The 21012-nt window shown below is 39.6% G+C and overlaps 2 protein-coding genes across 4 annotated transcripts in view; both read right to left on the bottom strand.

Annotated features, from left to right (window-relative positions):
- Positions 1-3363, bottom strand: part of ITGA2 (integrin subunit alpha 2) — a 67587-nt gene extending 64224 nt beyond the window's left edge. For both annotated transcript variants that reach the window (XM_017811224.1, XM_017811225.1), the window contains exon 1: positions 3221-3363. In XM_017811224.1, the coding sequence (XP_017666713.1) occupies positions 3221-3266 (46 nt within the window). In that variant the 5' untranslated portion in view covers positions 3267-3363. The remainder of the gene's footprint in view (positions 1-3220) is intronic.
- Positions 3364-11749: 8386 nt separating this feature from the next.
- Positions 11750-21012, bottom strand: part of ITGA1 (integrin subunit alpha 1) — a 70995-nt gene continuing 61732 nt past the window's right edge. Inside the window, exons 26-31 of one of the 2 annotated variants that reach the window (XR_001874141.1) lie at positions 19512-19616; positions 18318-18422; positions 17377-17469; positions 16735-16851; positions 15212-16000; positions 12884-12894 (exon numbers count right to left, since the gene is read on the bottom strand). Coding sequence is in view for 1 of the 2 variants with exons in the window: in XM_017811194.1 (XP_017666683.1) it covers positions 15956-16000; positions 16735-16851; positions 17377-17469; positions 18318-18422; positions 19512-19616 (465 nt within the window). In the remaining variant the exon portion in view is untranslated. Of the gene's footprint in view, positions 16001-16734; positions 16852-17376; positions 17470-18317; positions 18423-19511; positions 19617-21012 lie in introns of both variants that reach the window. The other variant, XM_017811194.1, reaches the window with a different exon arrangement.

Genomic DNA, 21012 nt, shown 5'->3' with positions numbered 1-21012 from the left:
GACCTAGCTCAAAGAGGGGAAAAAAATTATTCAGGCAAATGGGTGCCTGACCTCTTCCCCAGACCAAGCCACAGTGATAGCACAGAGAAACTGGTGGGAACATGCAATCAGGAGTGGATGAAATGACCTTGCAGCGTCAGCTCCACATTCAGGTCAGCTTAACCAGATCGTGAAAACGCAGCTTCAGTTTTGAGAACCCCTGGCTGAGCAAAGAGAAAGAAGAGAGGAACACAAAAGCTCCAACCACATGTCAAAGATTTGATTTAAATGACTCGTCTGAAATTGTATTCAGCTTTTGTGGAAAAAAAAAAAAAAAGAAGAGAAAGAATCCATTTTTGCAAGAAAAAAAATATTTATTTCTCTTCATCCTACCTTTCATTCTCATTCATTAGACAACTGTCTAATTTCAAAACTAAGCAAGGCTGGAGTTCCAGCTCCTTCTCTGCTCATACTATCTTCCTCTGTCCATAGGCAGTGACAGCATGATGCATAGATATGTGGGAGACAAATACAGGTGGTTAACTTACTTCAGGCACTTCCTAACTTTTGCATATTAAATATCATTATCACAACTTTCATCCCAGAACTGAAGAAAAAGAGTTTGATAGTAGGGTTTTCTATTCCTCTATACAGCTTTACAGCCCATTGCTAAAAAGGTCTGTTTTGTCCTTCAGGCTGCCTGCGTCCTACAGAGGGAACTCATAGCCCTCAAGTGGTACACCTGTGGCCCAAAAGGCATAACCCTTATTCAGCTGAAATTTTTCACTTCAGAATTAGAGTTCAAGGGATGTGTACTTCACAGTGTGGAGATGTTAAGAATGTGTTACAGTTGTATCACTGATGTCCTGGGTTGCTGGAGAAAGGTGCATGATAGGCTTCAATGTGAAGGACTGCTGAGATAGTACAGGTGAGGCCACCCTAAATTTTACTTCCTCCACTAGGTATGGTCCTACAACACTATCACTTGATAATTGACACTGAAGTGCATTATTTTCTTAAAAAGTAAACCAAGCTGTTTCATCCAAAGCCCAGGAAACAGTTAAGATCGTACAGTACAGTACAGCGGATCCATAAGCAAACTGGAAAGCAAAGTGACTCAAACAACAATGGAGATTGCTGTAAAAATAACAAATAACATGAAAAGACAAGACAGAAAATTATTGTGTTTGCAGGTGTATACCTAAGATCTCACACAGAAACATCTGACCAAGGTGCATAACAAGCATTCTAACACAATTTTTGTTAGAATCAAGCTGATAAACATACATTTCTTTCGAGAAAAATGCAGTTTTCCAAAGACTTGTTGCTTGGCTAAATTTAGGTAGACAATGCAAATACCACCTTCCTGCCAAATTTCAAATATCTCCTCTGAAGCATGAGGGCACTAGAGCTTTCCAAAGAAAATGTTACCAGAATTGAGCCCAAGAAAGCTACTGTATTTTCCACTGGCTTCATTCTTGGAGACAGCTGGGCTGTTTTGGCTCTGACTTTGAAGAACAGGGTAAGGAAAAAAGCTGGATGCTTAAAATGTAAATTTAAAGAACTAGACCTGGCAAACCTACAAGCAGTGTGTAACAACAGAAAGCTTCAGGCTTTGTTGCATAGGTCATCCTATTAAATACTTCACTTATTCCTCTCAACATAATCTACTTCTGTAGGGTATACAACTTCTGGTCAACAATTAATACGGTTAGTAGCAAAGTCATATCATCAAAACAGTGGTTCTATTGCATATCTCTTCTTCTTCTAGCACCTAAAAAGTCTTAATGTCTTTACAGACACAAAAGTACACATCAACAAAGAGTAACCCACTACTTTACTAACCATCACCTTAATTTTACTTGAATTTGGAGACACAACGAAGCACCTCATGTGATCCAATTAATTTAACTGATTCAATCAATTTGGAAATTATTATGGGGTATCTGCAACAGCACCACCACAAGCCGGACTCCAAAAACACCCTGGGAAAATGTTCCCATCCCGAAACTTACTTCTACAAGACCAAAAAGGGCCGAGTAAGTATTAACTCAGTAATTGTATTCACTAACATCAAATGTCATGACACACCTGAAATCAAAATTATGACAGCTTTCAGATGTGTAAATTAAGATAAATCATGGATAGGGCCTGAACAAAATAGACCTATCCCCCCTCTGTCAGTCTCAGTGCCAGGAGAATCCTCCTCTTACAATTAGTCTTTACCTTCTAATTTCAGCACCACTCTACAAACCTTTGCAAGTCCTACGACCCCATTTTTACATTACAGGGAATGTTAATGGTCCTGGTGTGCAGTGGCCATAATCAGAATACAGAATAGATGAGGTAAAAGTGCAGAGTGAATTTTGCCAATTGGTACTTTTCAGAATTTTTTTCTTTTTAAAAATTACCATATTGTTTGTGCACTGTATATCTCATCACAGGTTAATATTTTTGGTTTTTATTTCACACCCTGCAGCCACACATTCCACTGCAGAGGTTGCTATAGTTACTGAAAGAACAAGTTTGAACACCTCATCAGTGAAAACTCATTTTCATGCTGCCTCTTCGGTGACTTGCTAATTAATGGTTTGTGAGAGTATATAGCAATATTAAAACTCTGAAAGTGCCTGGGAATTTGCTAACGGCAAGTGATTATGATGACTTATAGTTCCCAGGAAAATATATGTAATGATAATTAAGTCAAGAGCAGGAGGAGATGGTTCAAGTTTCCCTGCCCTTTTCCAAGGAGCGACATCTACCCGACAGGGGTGGTAGCAGACCTAGAGGACTCTTGCGAATTAGGAACAGCATTCACGAGATCATCATCTTCGCGTTTAAAAAGGTATAATCACCATATACCGTAAATTCACAAATCAGACTGTTCCCGTTCCCTCCAGCACACACACACTCCATTTACGGGAAGGTGAACTCCACGCCACTCCGGGAGTTTAACCTGCTTTAAAAACGCCGCCAGTGCATCGCACTCACACACAGCCACAGCCACACAAGGCCTTCGCCCAAGAACCGCAGGGGCGCTCGCAGCCAGGCGCCCCCAGCCCGTCCCTCCCCGGCCCCGCCATACTCTGAGGGGCGGCGGCCGCAGCCGGAGGCCGCCCCCCGCTCCGTGCCGGGCGCGGCTGGCGCCTCTCGCCCGCGGGGAGACTCTCCCTCCTGCCTGCCTGCCTGCCTGCCTTCCGTCCTTCCTTCCCAGAGCGGGGAGACGTACACACAGACCTACCCAGCGCGAGGAGCAGCAGCGGCAGCGCCGCCCTCGCAGAGCCCATGTCGCGGTGCGGTGCGAGGCCGGGCCAGTGCCAGTCCCGAACTGGCCCCTTCCAAGCACGCCACTGAGCGCCACCTGCTCCGAGCCGCCCCGAAATACTCCTCCTCCTCCGCCTGCTTTTGCTCCTCCTCCTCCTCCACGCGCCCTGCACTTCGCAGGCGAGGAGGGGCCGGAGGCTGCTCCCCCCGTCCCCTACCCACTCGCCCCGCACCCGGCCCTGGCCAGAGGTCCCTTGCGGGTTCTGCGGACGAGTTGCTTCCCTCGGTACTCCCCCAGTTTCATTCCCTAGAAGAGACTCCCGCGGTCGCCCGGCCTGGCGGTGCCCGAGGCTGCCTCCTCTTTCCTCGACGCTGCGCTGGAAGGACGGCTCCGGGACCGGGACACCCCCCACCCCGACCCTGGGTAGTCTGAGACAACAGCGCTTTGGAGCGGTGGGGATCCCTGTTATGAGTTTTGGAGTCAGACACGTGTAGAATAGTCGTAAAACTTGTATTTATTTAACAGCGTAGAGTGACTGTCTTCCTCAAGTATTACATTCCACATTTAATGACACTGAGTCTGTATCTTCTTCTTCAAATGAAATTCCTGCAGCGTATTTCCCCAGGAGTGCAACAGGATCCAGGAGCCTTGCCACACAGCTCATCTGAAGTTAGCAGTGATGGTGATGATGCAAAAAAGCTGCCTGCGTTGGCTTAGGTGCCAGGCCAATATCCAGGGAGACAACGTGAATCAAAGCCAGTAAAAATAGGGAGATGAGGATTTTGACTTGCTAAGAATCAGACAGAAATGCAAAGTGCTGTGCAGCTCTCAGCCTACTTAACCTTGTCATCACTGAATACTGTATATTCAGAGTATTTCAGAAACATTCTTTTTGTCCATCCCACAGTTCTGGTAAATATCAAAATCTATGGTACTGCCTTTTCATATGGGATGTATTCTATTGTGTGATGAATTCTGCTGAATAATTTGAAGTTCTTGGCATTAACACTGTGTAATGAAAAAGACAGTTTGCCTGGAATACTGAAATAGAAGTGCTTCCTTTCTTTACCCTTTTCAGCATCTAGGTCATGGTCCTTTAGGTGTGACACACACTGTAGCTATTGTTTCAGGAGCACATGTGTTCTCTCAGCTTCTTATTTCTTTTTAACATTCTGAAACTGAGCTCTAAGTTAAAAGGAAGAAGCCTGTCAACATTTTATATGGACATCATGTGGTTAAAGGAAACTCCACCAGGATATTAAAATCCGCTTGATAGTATTGCATCAGAGACCTGTCTTTTTATAACTTACATTGATTTTTTTCATGAATTTACTTTTTAGGACACACAGGTGTGTTACCCATCCTAATGCGTAACCCTGTACAAGGACTCACTGTGAGCAATTCCCAAGACACTGTCTCTTCTGAACTCTGGAGCCTTTGGTCAGTCACTGCCAGGAATGACTCACGAGGTTCTCAGAACAGTCCCTGTGCCTCCTTTGTGTGGTGTCACAGAAGCCCCGAAGGCACTTCAAGGTGCAGCTATTGAAGGCAGAAACATCAGCTTTAGTACCAAGTGTGATCTAGTGACCAGTAAGCAAATAGCGATAGGAAGAGCAGCCCTAGGTGCTTCTCTTCCCGTCTGCAGTGAGTGTATGCTTGTGTGTGCCACTCAGGGACAGGGGAAAATCTATACTTCCACAAGGAAGAAGAAGAATACTAATTAATGGGTGCTAATGAAAGGACAATAAAAGCAAACAAACAAACAAACAAAAATCCCCAGGATAGAGAAAAATTGTTTCTTAATAATGAAATAAAGCTAGAATCTCCCTCTCCCCCACCCTAAAATAACCTCCACAGACTAACAGGTCTCCGTTTCATAAGAAGCAATATCTTTGATTCAGTTACATCATTCTAATTATAAATATACCCTAAGGATATGAAAGTTTCTTTCTCATCCAGACACAATGTTGAAGAATAATTTCTCACACGCAAAGGCTGTCTCTTAGGCTGTTGTTTGTCAGACCAATATTTTTCGTATTTACAAAGAATAGGTCTTGGGAGAATAAGTACTGTGACAGTTATTGTATTCTTTAACAATATTGCCTTAGGTGAACACTTTTGTTTTAAATTATTATAAAGCATTTGATAACAATCCTCTCATATAATCCTGAACTGTACTTTGCGTATTATAGAAAACAAGAGTTTCTATATTGTGCAATATTTCACCTTTTTGACTCACTTCGGAAATATACATATATTGCACAAAACTCATTCTTTATTATTGTTCACGTACAATGGTAATGAAATTACTAAGAGAATAGTTTGGTTAGTGCTCTTTATCTCTGCACTATAAAATGGGTTCAGATATACACCCTTTTCTCTACACATGTTTGTAGTTTAATGATGTTTTATAGCACCTCACTGTGTTTGCTTGTCATTGATCACAGGGACACTTGCCAAAACCACCGTATCTGCCTGAGCTGGTTTGCAAAGTTTCAGGCTTGCTTCTATGCAAATATGGATTACTTCCACATTAGAACAAACCATTTTGTTGGCAAGGGCCAAACAAACTTTCTTATTCGGAGTAAGGACTGTGAGAACCAAGTTGCTTGATCAGTTCCACTATGTAAAGATCACCATAGTTTTTACATTTTCAAGAAAAAATAATAGTTATAAAGTGAAGATACCGAACAAGTACTTCTTCTTAAAAGATATTCTGGTGAACACATAGTTAATAATAAACTTTACTTTCAACTTTTACAATCTATGAGTGCTATCCTAGCTTTCTAAGGTGACAAAAAATTGCGCAATTAATGCCAGCGTTCTCAGAAAAACATTCAGGTATTTCCACATCTGTCATTTGCAAGGGCTGACCACAGAATCAGAGTTACTGTGGTATGCCAAACTTAGGAGTTCTCAATTAATGTATTTCTGGGAGGGAGTCTTAAATGGGGACATCATTTACACAAAAAGGCCAAGATGCATGGGTCCAGATCACTCTTTGGTGTAATTTCTCTGAAGATGTTAGGGGGAAGGACTACTGAGTATCAGTTATTATTTTTGGCAGACACATGATGTCTGTAACAAAAATATTACATTAAGGGCTGCACTGAAAGGAAAAAGAGTAAGCTACTAAAAATAAATCAAATCTAAAAAGGAAATGTTAAAATTATCTGTAAAGATGTAGATTAGACATTAGTAATAAGTCAGTTTTGAAATTATAATGGAAAAGACCAAAAATACGTAAATGACATTTTAAGAATCATATAAGCAAAGAGTAGACGACAAAACAGCACTTTGCTATGCTACTGTCCAAACCAAAAATTTTTAATACTTTGTGCGACTTTGGTTCAATCATCTCCAAATGCTACAGAAAAAACAGAAAAGTTGAGATGAAGAAAAGAAGGTGGGGAAAGGCTTCAATACTAAGGCTAATTAAGTAAAGTAGTAGGGTCAGTGTGGCTGAAAATTCACCCACCCAGAAGCATACACAAAGGAAGTTGCAAATGGGTTGCAAACACAGAAAAACAGGGAGTTTGGTTTAAAATACATAGTGTTGCTTCCTTACCTCCCTGCACATCTCAAACTCTCCAAGAATTATTCAAATCCACTTTGGGAAGCTGGTTTTCTTACATGGTGATAAAGAGTAAGCCATCCCAGAGTTCAAAATTTAAACCAAGTAACCTGCTTTACACAAAAAATTTTTAAAATTAACAGAATAGGGCTAATAGAGATGACAAAGACTCAACACAGACCATGGTAAAATGTTTGAAAGTCCTACAGGGTCAGCATGCATTTGGTCTCTTAACCAAGGAATATGAACTTTGGAATGACTAAACAGGATTAAAGAAGTCAAAATCTTAGGGAGAAAACCCAGCAGCCATACGTAGCTTAATGCTCCTTTTCACTACAGGCAAAAACAAGTATGCCAGTGTTCTGATCTGAAGAACAGTCCAGCAGAAATAATATTCATATTCTTTAACGTGAGTCTGTCATCTGAGAAATAAATATGAAATTGATTTTGAAGACAGGATTCTTGTATAGTGCAGGCATCATATCCTCAGCAGGAGTTTTGTTACTCTCAAGTCTTGCTCTTGATGCACAGCACCACTTCCTACTCTGGATATACTTGCACGCATTTACCTATTTCTTGCTGTTTTGACGGAACTGTGTCCTACCTAGCACAGAATATATACATATATTTTTACTAGTAATTTTTTTAGGTGAGGAAAACTTATGCCTATAATGGCAAAATTATATTAATGGGATGTAATGAGGCCAGTGAGGAAGTGTTCCATTCACCTGTGGTCCTCAAAAATAAGGCCATATAGGGGAGTTTGCTAATTCAGCCTATGTAATTTCAGGTAATTAACCTAATTACCAAAGTATTAACCTTGATACAGCTGCAGTAACCACATGAACTCCTAAAAATATTGGGTATCTTGAAAATATTTATCAGACAAGGTGATTCTGCAGGCCTCCATGTTAGACCTAGTGCTCTTCAGCATCTTCATAAATGACTGGGACATGGGACTAAGAAGGTTTGCAGACAACACAAAACTGGGAGGAACTGTTGGCTCCCTCAAAGACAGGGAGGCCTTGAAGAGAGACCTTGACAAATTAGAGGGCTGGACAATCACCAACCATATGAAGTTCAACAGGGGAAGTGCTGGATTCTGCACATGGGATGAGGCAGTGCTGGATGTACGTTCAGACTGGGGAATGAAATGCTGGAAAGCAGTACCATGGAAAGAGACCTGGGGGTCCTGATCAATGGAAATTGAATATGAGTCAGCAGTGCCCTGGCAGCCAGGAGGGCCAACCGTGTCCGGGCGGGCATCAGGCACAGCATTGCCAGCTGTTCGAGGGAGGGGATTGTCCTACTCTGCTCTGCACTGGGGCAGCCAGTGCAGAGGCCAACAAAGATGGTGAAGGGCCTTGAGGGGAAGCTGTATGAGGTGTGGCTGAGGTCACTTGGTCTGTTCAGCTGGAGAAGAGAGTGAGGGGAGACCTCACTGCAGTTACAACTTCTTTGTGAGAGGAAGAGGAGGGCAGCAGTGATCTCTGTGATGACCAGGGACAGTACCTGAGGGAATGGCCTGAAGTTGTGTCAGGGGAGGTTTAGGCTAGATATTAGAAAAAGGCTCCTCACCCAGAGGGTGGTTGGATACTGAAACAGGCTCCCCAGGAAAGCGTTCACAGCACCAAGCCCACCAGAGTTCAAGAAGTGTTTGGATGATATTGTCAGGCACATGGTGTGACTCTTGGGGATGGTCCTGTGCAGGGCTAAGGGTTGGACTTGATGATCTTTGTGAGTCCCTTCCAACTCAGCATGGTGCTGGGTCCTTCCCCTGGGTCACAATAACCCCAGGCAGTGCTACAGGCAGGGAAAGAGAGGCTGGAAAGCTGTGCAGTGGAAGAGAACCTGGGGGTGATGGTAGACAGGGGCTGAACATGAGCCAGCAGGGTGTCTGGGTGGCCAAGAAGGCCAATGGCAACCTGGCTTGTATCAGCCATAGTGTGGCCAGCAGGACCAGGGCAGTGACTGTCCCTCTGTACTGGGCACTGGGGAGGCCATGCCTCAAATCCTGTGTTCAGTTTTGGGCCCCTCACTACAATAAAAACATTGAGGTCCTGGAGCAAGTCCAGAGAAGGGCAACAAAGCTGGGGAAGGGTCTGGAGGACAAGTCCTGTGTGAAGCAGCTAACGGAGGTGGAGCAGACGAGGCTCAGGGGAGACCTTATTACTCTCTGCAACTACCTGAAAGGTGGGGGTTAGTGTCTTTTCCCAAGTAACAAGCAACAGGACAAGAGGATATAGCCTCAAGCTTCACCAGGGGAGATTCATGTTAGTCATTAGGAAGTATTTTTTCGCAGAAAGGTTGCTTAAGCATTGGAATTGGCAGCCCGGGGAAGTGGTGGAGTCACCATTCCTGGAGGTGTTCAAGAAATGACTGGATGTGGCTCTCAGGGCTATGGTTTAGTTGATACGGTGGCGTTCTGTCAAAGGTGGGACTCGATGATTGTGGAGGTCTTTTCCAACCTTAATGGTTTTATGATTCTATGAAACATGTTGTAGCAGTATCCTATAAGGCATATATTGCTGAGAGCTATAGGCAATTTTCCAAATACTGGAAATCCATGACGTAAAGGAGCCAGAGACTCTGAGCTGATTTTGGCAGATCCCTCATATAAACAGCAAAAAGCAATTCCGTTGTTTCTAAAGTTCCTGAGAGTCTCAAAACCTTCAACACCAATACCACCAGAACCATTTTTTTTTCCAAACTAAGAGGGTCATGGGAAATTTTAGCTGAACCCTAGAAGTTTTGAGATGGAATAGCATCTGTTTTGGCACAGTGTAAAATGGCTGAAGCCAGAGTAATAGGCTCGTGTCAGTGAGATTTTAAGAGCTGGAAAACAAGAAAGTGTGCTGTGAATGGCTATTAGTTTGGGCCATGAGACAGAAATACTCAGGAAGGTTTCTCTCTGTGTGTGTGTGTGTGTGTGTTCCCTAGAAAGAAAGAAAATAATTTCATTTTCTCAGAGTATGTCTACTGTCACAGAATTGCAAAACTACAAATGCTTTTCAGGGAAAACTGAGGAGATCCTCTGCTTTTCATCTTATGATAAGGTGTAAAGATGTTGTAATGGAAAATGATATGAAGAAGCTTTCACTACAGAAAGTTTCCCCAGGAGGGAGAATAATGACCTTTACCCTGTGAGGAAAAACGATGACACCCATCATATGAACAAACCTTAAGGATCATATGTAATACTGAACCAGACATATGAAGCTTTGTAATAAATATTAACTTCCAGTACCAAATCAAGCTGAACCACAACTGAGAAGTGTGATATCAGTGCTGCTGAAAGTGAACAATGAGTGTGTGAAGGGGATGGACAAAGTGTGCCAAGACAACTGACCTGCTAATCAAAAAGTGCAATTCACTTTGAATAGTTCTGCTCCCTCCCCCATTTCTTTGAAAATCCCTAGGAGATGCAACATTCAGTGAGCCCTTGAGGAATGTCTGTCCTTTCTGAGAACACTCAGAAACTGAGAAAAGAAGAAGGGCAGAAAGGTAAGTGCACAAAGAGAGGAAAGGCAGTAAAGTATCTCCATGCCCCACTGTGGTGAGTTCACCTTGGCTAAACGCCAGGTGCCCACCCAGCTGCTCTATCCCTCCTCTTCCCAGCCGGAGAGGGGACAGAGTAAGGTGGGAAAAGAAAACAACACAAATTGTGGGTTGCGATAAGGCAGTTTATATTGATGCAAAAACAAGAAAGCAAAAGCAGCGTGCGCGCGCACAAAGCAGAAGCCAGCAGTTAATCTCTACGTCCCATAAGCAGCGATGGTTGGCCATTCCTCTGAGATGCGGGGCTCCAGCACACATAATGGTTGTCAGCAGGCAGCCATCAGAGACAATGAGTGCCTCCGGTCCTGCTCCTTGCCTCAGCTTTTATATCTGGGTTGACGTCATATGGTATGGAATATCCCCTTGGTCAGTGTGGGTCAGCTGGCCTACTTGTGTCCCCTCCCAGGAGCTCGCCCGCGATTGAATGTTACAGGGCTGTGCTCAGCAGTAGCCAAAACATGGATGTGTTATCAACACTCCCCTAGCTAGCAATGCAGAGCACAGCACTGTGAGAGCTACTATAGGGAAATAAATTCCAGCTCAGCCAGACCCACCGCACTCACTGTGCTACTCAGAAGAAAAATCTGCCTGACGGTCTTTTACTCACCTTTTTTTTTCTTGAGTGAATAGATGAAGTCCAATAGTCTTTAGTCTTTGCAACTAAAATGTGATTTCTTTAAGGATAGCTTATTTTATTATCCAGTTATTTAAACAGAATCCATGTATGCTGTCTAAACTGTGGTATCAGCCAGTTGTTACTAAAACTTCATCAGAGCTTTAATCTTTATGACCCTTCATTCTTACAGGGCTCAAGCCACACCCATGGCATGACACGCTATTATCTCTGAACTGTGAGTGTTAAGGGCTGCTTCTGATAAATGCAATGAATTATAATCCAGTTCAGTACAAATCACACATAATATTACACTTCTTGCTCTGAGAAAGTGATGCTAGTTATTCATTAATTTCATTGAAAAGCAATTTAAACCAAACAAAAATAGAAGTGGTTTTTTCCCCCTGATTTTCATTAAAATGCTCCCATGGAAAATGTCCAGCAAACTCTTAATGATCAGATGTATACAGAGTAGGATATTTGGTAAGCACTCCCCCATGACTAGACAGGATGTTGCTATTAGAAAACTGTGATTCACCATCAAAGTAGTCTCTGATAACAGTTACAACATGTTTTGTAATATGTTCTAAGCGTTAACTGTAATATAAAAAGTGTAATCTTTGTCTTCTAGGAAGTTTTGATACAAATGTTTACTAGGTTTAAGGAAATTAAGATGAATCATTTACAATTATGCAAGACGACAGACTATTTGGGTCACAGAAATAATCTGTTCAGAAGAATTGTTGGACAGGAAGAATGCTTAGAAGAATGAAAGTGTCTTCAACTTTTATTTAGTGTCATGGAAACAACTCTGTGTCAAGAAGTCATATAATCCTCTAAAAAGCTTTCAAACATGAGTACAAACTCTATACATCTAATGACAATGTATTTCTGACAGCCTGACCACATTCAAGCTTTCCTTGATGTTATGCTGTGCAAGTATGCTTGTTTCTACAATGCCTTTCTATTGACAGGTAGATGAATTTTTTAGATACAGAGATGCCTTTACATTATTCTTATATCAATGAAAAGCAAGCAAACTACACAGGAGACTCTTTAATTTTTTTAATCAATAAAGCACATGGAGTAATTTTACAGGAAAAAGAAAATGCTGTGCAGAATATTGTGATTTTCTTTAGAAGTACACAAATCCCCTTTTATTCCTTTTAAGTGGTACAGTTAACAGCAGTACATTCTGAATATCTTCTCTGCTTTTATTTTCAAATGGTTCATCATCTATGCCATAGGTCAATTCAAGAATTTAACCAATTAGACTGTGTGGAATTCATTAGATGAGTATGACCCTAACTCCAGGCTCTCGGTGCCAGGTGAGATGAAATCCCTTGGCTTCAGTTTAAGGTGGATTCCCCTGACTCAAGCTCTGAAGAGGAACATCATGCTCAAAATGACTCAGCACAGGATATGTACTCAAGGACTCAGGTAAAGGGTGAGGACAGGAAGATTGTGTCTGGAGTAATGGCTCATAATAATGACCTAGAGTGAAACCAGACAAGCAAAGGAACATAATCAGCTGCCCAGGTGGATTGCTCTACTGCAGATGCTGTTTCCTAAGTCTTCTAAAATTACATATGGGATAAGCAACCTCTAGAACAACCTGAAATTGAAGCAGGAGTGACCATTTAAAGCCCTTGCTCCTTTCAAGGGAAGTTCTATAGTACAGAAAAGCAGCTTGTCCATTTCCACTAAGTTACCCACTTCAGTGCTGAAGTTAGGAACTGAGCTGATAATCTCTGGTTACACGCACAATTTATTACTAATTTTTTTTACAGGCTTTTATTTCAATGGAAAATATTTAGCTTATTAGTTATTAGAATCACATTGCAAGCTAATGCGTCTATTTTTTGGAACAAAATAGATTACATGCTGTTCTGATACTGTTTGTGCCTGCTAAACTTCAGTGAGATGTTCCTGATGTTTGCAATATTGTTTTCAGTAGGTTTTTCTATTGTGTATCATGAAAAGCAGTAAAATACTGCTCTTATAGCACTGTGTGGCTATTATGGATAAAAGTAGCGATTTTACTAATCGCTTAGAATTGTGTAAGATTAATGTGCTATAGTGCTATCCCCTTTACATACTTATATGTATGTATGTATACTTATATCTTAAATAGATATTATAATTAAAAATATGATAATAGGACAGATGTGAAAAGGGAGAAAGCATCACGACAAAGAGGAAAGCAGTGTGGTTACATGAAGCTTATTACTGTTTTTACAGTGCAAAGTAGGTCTAAGATGAACAGACCACCGATTTTAAACATACTCTGCATTGATAAAATACTACTGGTTTATTTTTGCATAGACTTTATCTAGGGAAATATACTGGTTTCTGGCTTATATATTTTTCAGTTAGGCTTATGCTTTAAAATTAGACATGAAATGTCATAAGAAAAATGAAAAGCGTTGGTTAACAGCTTATCATAACTAAACAGTGAAACACTTAAAAATATGCTGCATAAGAATTAGCTGTGTCTTGCACAACTTTTGAATAATTTTATGAAGCCAGGAAAAATAACCTCATGATTAACAAACTGGATGAATAATAATAAATACAAGTATTTCCTCTGCTACCATAGACTTTCTAAGTGTGCATAGGTGAGTCAAAATTCCTTCATAATTCTGTTCCTTTACAAAACCATAATAGGCTAACAGCACTGCTATGCTTTTACAGAGATAGTGTTAGAAAAAAAATTACAATTCTGAGGCATTCAAATGCTATGGTGACAAGTGCCATTTAAATATTTCAAAACAGATGGGCAAAATCATACATTTTCTTACAATAAAACCTGCATCTCGCTTGGGACTGAAAACAGAGCTGTGAATATTAATTTATCTTTACAGTTCAGTAAATTTTGTCATCCTTCACAATGAATGAAGCAGGCATTCTATCCACAGCTTCTCTATGTTATTTTTTTGCTTTCATTCATGTCTTCCTTCTGTGTTCAGAACCAGGGCAGCTGACACACCCTCTCAGACAGGGTGCATTTTCAGCTGTGCACAAGAGCACAGCAAGTCCACTGGCTCAGTGGCTCTCCCAGGCTCTGGAAAGCACAGCCACCCACAGTGTTCCCACAGAGGGCTTTGCCCTCTCCTCTGAGTCATACTGCTACCTTCAGCAGACTGCTGCTATGAAAAAGCCACCTTTCCCACAGACACAAGAAGAAATTGCAAACACTTTCAGACTTAATCCTACTTGTGGCATTCACATAAGTCTTAGCCTGTCCCAATAACTACTCTCTCTAATTTAGGAACTAAATAGAAGTGACTGAAGGGTGACAGCATCTTTCAAGTGATGGAACACCTTCTGGCACACTTTCAGAGTTGTACTTGCCAGCATCTTCAACCAGGTCTATGCTCTCTTCTTAAAAAAAAAATCTTTGTAAAATTTATTATTCCTTTTAAGCTATTACTATAAAGATATTGACAAGCAAAAACATTTGGGAAAAGTGCAATGTTGTTTTTTTTTCCTTTCAGTGACATTTGTCCCAAGAAGAGGAACAAATTTTCCTGGCTTCCCTGGCAAGGCAAAGCTTTTCTGCAAAAAAGTACATTTTATAGAACTTAGTAGTAAGTCTCCTCAATATTTTCTGATCTGTTGGCAACCAATACTGAGCCCCCTCATGGTGAGGCAGCATCACACTTTGCCAGCATGCCTCATTTTTCTTTTGTTAATTTTGTGTGACTGCAAGTAATATAGGAAGCTCTCAAGGACAAGGCACAGCAAAGAGCCCCAGGGAGACAAGCACACAAAAGAAAGGAGGAAACTAAATGATCTAAATAGAAAGAAAAAATTTCTTAAAGAAACATTTTGCTATCTACATTTCAGTGTATTCTCATATAAACTTTTAATCTTTCACAAAAATAAACATCATTTTTAAGTGCTTTTAGTATGCAAATTCTGCATCAATTTTTAAACGCATAAGTAATAACGATGAGGTGTGACTTATAATACTAGAACAAGCTTGCCAGTGCTGAATTTTCTATCTGTGCTCTTTTATTAACTATCATTTTGTACACTTTAAACTCATTGGATTAAATAGCTACACACTAAATTTACAGTGACAGTTTATAAAGCACTCTCCTGGCTACTCCAAGATATACAGCAAGAGTCAAACTTTCAGGGTGCTTCTAAACATCTTCTGCATAAATATGGGTATTTCTACTTGCAGATACAATTGTGCCCCTGCTTATTTGAATACAGTGTGCAATTTTAGGCCTGCCAAAAATCTGTTTCAAGTTCAAACAGTTATCTCATTTAATGGATCAATCCTTTATGGTCCACTTGACCATAAATATCTCTTCCTTGGAGTATCCTGGGTTCAGCGGGACATGCTACAGTAGGCAGAAGGAGAAATCCAAGAAATCCAATTTCAGTAATTTTCACGCAAAATTCTGGAGGTGCTTCTGTCTTCTGAATTGTCATTGCATCAGCTATCATACAGTATTTGGTGCACTCAAAGTTTGCATATTCTGCCTTGTGAACTGACAGTCTGCTTTCACAGAACTGACATAAGAAAGAAATTCTGAAAATGATGCTTTTTCCTTTTCAAAATGGTAAGGTGATAAAAAAGACTGGGATTGCTACACACAAGCTGAATTCTTGTGTAATTTGGAATAATAAATGATTCCACATAAAAATATGATGACACATTTTCCGTATTAAAAAATGTCAGAATCTTTGAATTCAGTTACTCTCCAAAAATGAGTAGCACTTGAAAGTATATTCTTGAGTATCACAAAATGCCATAAGGTTGTTTATTCTTTCTTTGCATTATTCCTTTGCATGTATGCTTGATTTCCTTCTTGTTTTTCTACTTCTAGGGGTTTTTTAATACACCAGAGTTTAGAAAACATTGTAATCACTGCACCTAAGTTTATAATTTTACAGTAACATTTTGGAGGCAGACCTGAGCAAAAATTTCTGTGCTTTGTAGTTTTTCTTTTCATTTCTCCATTTTCTTCTTTAGAGGCCTTTTGAAAAATCCAGCCTGCAGAAAAGGAAAAAGTGACTAAGAACTGTTCAAAACATAGAATCCATATTGGTCACATTCATGCCCTGGTTCTTACTACTATTTTAATACTTTCAGCACAGTAAAAGTTATTTAATAACTTTTCATTGAACTACGACATTGTTTTTGTTGGAAAGGAAAAACTAAAGAGATATGTCATGAACCAGACAAAAGAGTACAGTTAATATATAGTAGAGCAATTGCTGAATCATTATTATCCTCACACAAAGGTTAAAATGGTTAATAATAATATTTGGTTCTCAGTTGATTATGGAAGAGATTATGCATGTTTAAATTTATAAACTGTAACCTTCTAGCACAATTATAAACTAAATATTTAGCCTGGAGAAGAGTGCCCACTTGTGGCAAGACATACCACAGACCTAGCATCTCTCGCATGTAGAGAAAACCTGATTATCAAAGGCCACAGCCAATGCTAATAGAAAAATCCCTTAATAAATCCTCACTCATACTAAAATATCTTCTTCTTTTCCTTTTCATAACATAATGGCAATACAGATTTCAACTGTATAGCACTGCATGTTACACATCAGAAAACTGTAGTATTTATTAGTTATTTCGTTATTTCCACAAGATTTTATGCTACTTATTAGATAATAGTATTGTCTGTGAGGTTGTCGCTATAAGAAGGAGACCACAGAGAATTTAAGCCTATAGGTTTATTTTCATGAAGACAAGGATGTGCAGCTTACCTTCCACAGAGCAAATATAAGCAGTGCAAGAATCAGGAGTCCGGCAAAGATACTCAGGAGGATAACCCATAAGGGGACTGTACCCGGTGGGAGTTCTTTGGAAATCTTAATCATGGTCTGCAAAAGTGTTCAGAATGTAAGTAATAAATAATTTGTACTTCTAAAGTATCAAAAGAGCAGCAGTGATCAGTATGCAGTGATTTTCAGAGTACCACTTCAGGAACTTGTAGAAAAAATTAAGAAAATAATGTCCAACATGAAAGCCTGTGTTACATAATATCTTGCACTTTCTAACTGCATTCATGTCATGAGGGTGGCCCTACTACAAGTCAGTGGTCATTGTTATAAAGGATACAGGACCAAAACCACGAGTAGTGGAAGCATATATTAGGGAGTTTCTTTGGTATACTCTTCCTCACTCAGTGCCTGCCTCCCTGAGAGATGGAGCTAAGCATGAGTGTAAAAGGTTAATTTGATTTTAAACAAGACATATCTTGTGTAATCTAAACAGAAATAAGTAATATTCACATTTAAATATATGTGACCATGTAGGAGCTTGAATTAACTTCAGAATTTATTAGAGACCAAAAACGTTTATAGTTCAGAAAAGCATTCCTATGAAAAAAATTATTATGTTCTTACCTCCAGTTTTTGATGGTCATTTCTCAAAATCAATGATGAGTTCTCACTCCTAAGTAATGCTTTCACAATAAGGGTTAAGCTGTGAATACTGGCCTGGAAGAAAGGATTAATTGCTATGGTTTATACATAGATATTTTTAAATAGAAAGCTTTGTAGCAATGAGAAGAGTGAGAGAAGAACTTAATGCTTTGGGAGATGCTGAAAAACGTGAAAGTCAGTGAAACTGCTCATGTATGTCACCTTCAGCACATTACTGTTTGCAGACAGCAATACTGCTTTGAAGGGGTAGGTTGCAGAGATTTTGAAGAAATATTAATTAATCCTTGAAAACTATTATGGCCACAGAGACAATTTTGGGCTTTCTAAAATTCTGCTGTATGTCTCCTCCTGCCCTGTTATTTTCCAGAGGAAAAACAAAGATACAAAACAGGAACTCAGTATCAGAAATTTATCAGCTGAGCAAAATAGATGACAGCCAGGTCATTGTAACCATCAGAAAATATTGAGGTGTGCTCTGAAGTGGACTGTCTCTCCTTTGCTCTTTTGATAATGAAAAAAATCCTTTTTATACCTCAGAAATCTTTCCATATTAAAAACCTACTTAAAAAAATATGTTTTTCTATGTACCCTTCCTTACATATGCTGAATTAGAATCTGTGAATGCATAAGTAGCTATAAAAAAGGATCATCTATACAGAATAAGAAAGGGGTGTCTTCTTAACACGGTTTGAAATTCCCACTACGTTACAAAAGCTTACTTTAGGATGAGAAAGTACATGTGACATAGTTTTAAGGAAATTTTAAAATAGCAAAGGAAACTATTTCAAATACTAGAGGGAACACTTAAGAAAATGAAAGATACAATTTTAATAGACATTAGAAACATTGGCTTAAGTTTCTCAAACCTAAATGTATTCTGAACACAAATAGGATTTACTTACTTTTATGATGGTAGGTTTCCATACTCTTAGTGAAACATTCACTTGATATATGTCAGATGGGACCAAGGCACAATTAATAGAGGCACAGCTGTACGTATCACAGGCCTGTTTTAAAGGCACCAGAATGAATTAATAGCAACAAACTTCTCACATTATTAAAATAAAAATATATAAACTACTGTATATACAGATCACTTGCTATGACACCAATACTAAACTGATATTCATTACTGTAGCTTTTTATGTAAAAGTGACACTGCAGTATATAAACCAAGTTGAGACATTCATGCTGTGGTAGAATAGACTCACTTTTTGCAGGCTGGCAAGGCCTGAGGAATCCCTGTTGCTGCAGCTACACAGCAAAAGGCATCACAGAGGTCTTAAAGGAGGCACATCCTGTAACAGCAAGTGGTTTTCTACCAACACAGCTATGGCTTTTCTGCAGTGTTTTTCAAATCATGGACACTGGAATCTTTCAAGTAGGGGAGGATGTGTGTGTGAAGATGTAAGTATCTTTATTTCCCAGTATCACTTGCTAGCAGAATTATGTTGTAACAAGTTGGAAATACTTGCTTAGTATTAAATCACTTCTGTGAAGGAATATGATAAGCATGGCAAAACACTCTTCCCATGACATGGTTTCATTTGGACCAGAAACTCCACTTGTACCTCTACGCTGAGGATGCTTTGCCCCTGACATGCCAACATAACTATGGCAGCAAAATTAATTTGCAACTCTTTCGTCTGAAAGTGAGAGGCTAATCCTTTCCAAATGGGATCATCATTTATAGTTGCATGGAAAATCTGCCAGATCAGAGTGCTAGCATTTGAACATCTGTTGAACTAGATGTCTAAAAAAAGCTGATTGGGTGATCAGAAGCATTTAAAATATTACGATTTATTAATTACAACGGGAACATAGATGATGAAGATTTATTCAGCTGTAAAATGTGCTACTGTTATTTACATATTTTTTAAATTAAAAAAACCCAAATCATCTAAATTCAATTCCACATACAGTTTTGTAGCCAAATAGTTAGTCTACATAAAAAAGACTTTTTAGGCTATTAAGACAAAATGAGTTTCCAAGGGATACAGTTTGAGAGCAGCTTTTATACATGTATTGCAGAAGTATTCAGCTCTAAGATCCGGTTTAATATCTGGGATGAATATATATCCTATAATTAGACTTACCATAATTGTATCCTTCATAGGTTCTTTTATTTTTGACAACACAAATGGTTTCCCAGTGCTGATCTTTAAGGGATCTACAGGGTAACTACTTTGGCAGATGGCATTCTGTTAGCAGAAATACAAATAATTATTGTCTACATATGCAATCTATTACAAAAAATGCTTTCAGAACAAGCCAAAATTAATAATATTTTATATTTAATGACAATGATAATGTTTACTAGCCACTAAATGTATATTGCAAGAGTGCAGAATAAGGAATTCAGATAGTGAAGTATTCAAACAGCAAATGAAATTTTTATGAGACAAATCAACATAAACTCTCTGCAGCTACTTAAACATCTGTAGAAGCAAACAAGAGCTTCCTGCAAGATGACCACTATGAGAACCAGCAAGAGTTGATTATTAAAAGAGCTAAATAGCTTTAGCATGGGAATCCAAAGAGGTTCTGCCGTAGCAAGCAAACAGTCAGGTTAAGTGCAGGATGCAGAATCCTCTACTGCAATGTCCAGAGAGGGGGAGTGGATCTCTGTGACTCATTCACAGGCAGCTTGGAAACTCTCTGGTGTTTTCAGTGTGGGGGAATTAATTTCTTTTCAGCCAGGTCATTGACTTTCACGTTGCTAGCATGAAAAGGTTTACAAATCCCCTGCAGTGCACTTGGCACACTACTGTCACTAGGGCATAGCTAGCAGGAGATGAATTTTGCCCATACAAAAAACCAAATTTGTGTCAAATGCTGTGATTGCGTAGGAGTGAAAATAATGGAGGACAGGAAACAAGAAAAGATACAATTTTTTTTGTATTCTAAATATGATTTGTTTGCTTGTTTGTTTTTGTTTTGTTTTGAAGTAAACCTTGAACTTTTGTTTCTATATTTTAGGGTTTTTTTTAAGTTGGACAGCATCTCAAAAGTAAGTAAAGTATTTGGAGGGAGGTGTACTTTGTGTGTCTCTGAGCAGAAGGAAAAAAAAAAAAGGAGGTTTAGGTCACCACTTGGTGATATTTGGGTTCTTCAGCCACCCAGTTACTGATAAAGCTCTAGTTTTAAGATCTGCAGATCTAGAGTCATGGAATTTACTGGAACGTGATCTCCAGCTGCACTGGAGGAGCGACATTGAAAAACTCAAATGAGAGCTGCAGTGAAGAGCATTTGAAAGATATGACCTACCATCCCCTTCAAGATGTCTCAGTGCCCCAGAGAAGGAAGAAGCCAGAGGACTGCTAGTGCTGGAGAGCAGACATGCAGGAAGGTTAATTTCAGTAACCGAAAGAAGAGAACTGAACAGAACGTTGAGGTCTGGATGTACAGCAGGATTAGAGAATTTGCAATTCACACTGCTGACAATGGAGACAACCATATGGAGGCTCATATCTCAGTCAGGACATCTCAGCACTTGGCAATATAACAAATTAGCCTTGTTATAGTCCAGTTGTTGTTCAATACAATTTTAAATCTGCATGTTTTCTTTTGAGAAAATTTGTCCCTCTGTCTTCTTAT

The sequence above is a fragment of the Lepidothrix coronata genome, unplaced genomic scaffold (genome assembly GCF_001604755.1).
Source record: "Lepidothrix coronata isolate B3197 unplaced genomic scaffold, Lepidothrix_coronata-1.0 Scaffold31, whole genome shotgun sequence".
In the NCBI taxonomy this organism is placed as follows: Eukaryota; Metazoa; Chordata; class Aves; order Passeriformes; family Pipridae; genus Lepidothrix; species Lepidothrix coronata.
This window is presented reverse-complemented; position numbering and strand designations above follow the sequence as displayed.